Source organism: Akebia trifoliata, chromosome 10 (assembly GCF_017979445.1).
Source record: "Akebia trifoliata isolate Shusen 1 chromosome 10, ASM1797944v1, whole genome shotgun sequence".
Lineage (NCBI taxonomy): Eukaryota > Viridiplantae > Streptophyta > Magnoliopsida > Ranunculales > Lardizabalaceae > Akebia > Akebia trifoliata.
The window spans coordinates 4,693,950-4,696,305 of record NC_141384.1 but is presented as its reverse complement, the minus strand read 5'-3'; the positions used below and the strand labels follow the sequence as shown (position 1 = coordinate 4,696,305).

At 39.3% G+C, this 2,356-nt stretch overlaps 1 protein-coding gene across 1 annotated transcript; it reads right to left on the bottom strand.

The window, feature by feature from the left end:
* LOC147392873 (mitogen-activated protein kinase kinase 4-like) lies at nucleotides 1–1,579 on the bottom strand. Its single transcript, XM_086455253.1, has one exon. The coding sequence runs from the start codon at nucleotides 1,402–1,404 to the stop codon at nucleotides 349–351; it is 1,056 nt and encodes a 351-aa protein (XP_086311379.1). The 5' UTR covers nucleotides 1,405–1,579; the 3' UTR covers nucleotides 1–348.
* Between the last annotated feature and the right edge of the window lie 777 nt (nucleotides 1,580–2,356).

Below are 2,356 nucleotides of genomic sequence, written 5' to 3'. Positions count from 1 at the left end.
TAAGCAGAAAGTTTCCATTTTTGTATCTTCATCATGATTTGAAATTAACACATACAAGTTACAAGAGGACCAATTTTCTATCCTAAATGGCAAAATGAAATTTTAAGTCCTGCCATTCCATTTTGATCCACAAGTAACACCTCAAAAACAAGAGAAAAAAGAAGAAGCAACCCCTCCTAATTTATAGAGGGGAAAAAAAAAACCCTAACTTTCAGCAATAATAAAAGAGAGAGATCTTGATTGAACATACCCATTCCTCCAATTTTCTCAAAGATGCAGAATTATCAAAAACCCCCTTTGAATCCAACCATCAAACAGCCTCAAATTCTAAACTTTAATAAGAAAAAATCACCCATTAGAGAAGGAAGAATGTTGAGGGGGGAGGAGTGGATGACGATGGTGATGCTGTTGATTATGATTGTTGTTGATTTTGTGGTTGTTACTGTTATTCTGTGAAATAAAGGGATGAAGTAACAACTGTGCCGCAGTCCACCGCTTGACGGGTTCTCTCTGCAAACAACAAGCCACGAATTTGCGAAATTCTTTCGAAGCATTCGATGGAGCTTCGGGAGGAGGCGAAATACAAATCGCACACATCAAACTCGCCCAATCTCCACGTCGACCAACGTTAAACGGAAATCTACCCAAATAAAACTCCAATATACTAACACCCAAACTCCATATATCTCCAGCATATCCATTATACACACCCTGATTCAGATCCGTATTGATTCGTTCAGGACTCATGTAAGCAATTGTTCCAACCGAAGAATCACATGGTTCCATGGTTTGAGCCAAGATTCGACTAACCCCAAAATCAGCAATTTTGACTTGTTTATGAGCGTTGATGAGGAGATTTGAGGGTTTGATATCTCGATGTACGATCTTGCGACGATGAAGGTAAGAAAGACCACAAAGGATCTGACGAGCTAGATCTGAAAGAGAGGGTTCATGAGGGATGTGTGTACCTTCGAGAGAACCACCATCCATGAATTCTAGAAGAACTTGGATCTCTCCATCGTTATCGAACATTCCATGACATTTAACGACGTTAGGGTTATCTACTGTACGAAGGATCTCGATTTCACGGCAGATCTGACGGCGAACCGAGTCTTCGTGATTGCCGTTGATGACTTTAAGAGCGAAGGATTTGCAGGTGGGACGGTGTAGGACCTTGTAAACGGTTCCGCCCGCACCGGAACCGATTCGACGTTCTTTTTCGAGTTCGGTGAAACTTATAAGTTGTTTCTGAGATGAAGAGGTGGTGGTGGTGGTGGTGGTAGAGGGTGGTGGGAGAGGGAGAGGTACAGCGAGAGAGGGGTTGCGTTGGGGGAGAGGAAGAGTGAGGTCTGGTTTGCGTCTTGGGCGGTGGTTTGTGGGTGGTGGGGGTTGAATTGGTCTCATGATTTGTTGCTTTGGTTATTGTTTGGATGGTGGGTTTAATTTGGTTCCAATGGTTATGGTTTCATGTTAGAACTAGAAGGAAGATGGGTTTGTTGGATGAGACAGGAGAGAGCGAGAGAGGATTTGAGGAGAAGAGAAAGGAGGGTGGGATGATATGTTTTTTTTTTTTTTTTGGGGTGGATTTTGTTTGTATATGGGGGAAGAGAGAGGCAAGAGGACAAGGGAAAAATGGGGGAGAAAAAAAGAAACTGGGTTGGGTTTAAATAAGGGTGTGATGTTACCACTTACCACACCATAGCATTATGATTAAATACCACTAATGATTTTGTTATATAGTCAATTTTTAGTGAAAATTATTATTTTTTAGGTTATGTAACTAGGTTGGGGTAATTTTGGAGATGGAAGCACTATGTGAAAATTGAAAAATCGACAGAAAAAATTGACAAGTCAAGGCCTAAGAATTTTAGAAATTGAATTTTGATGGTCTAGGACTAACAAAATTCTTGATATTCCTAGATTTGACAGCTTAGAGCTGTCGTATTTTCCCAATCCTTAATTAATTTGACAATTTTGACCTGTCAAAAAATAAATAAATTTTGACAATGAAAAATTCGACGTCACTTCGACCCTTTGGTCTGTTGAATTTTATGAAATTTGACGGCCTAAGACCGTCAAAGTTGGGCCTTTTTCACATTGTGAAGATGATGGTGGTTTGGTTTTAAATTTCGTTGGAGACCGGGATTACTCACCCGAGTCATTTTAGTATCGTCTATGAACGAGAGGGATAGACAAAACGTCTCAACTGTGTAGAATCTCGTGAGATAAATGAGATGACTCGATTGAGATTACAAAATTCTCGTCTGAATCAATAAAACATAGTATCAATCGGAATTTTGCATATTTTAATTAGAATAATTAATTTTTTCTATATAATTTTAATATATATTATTTA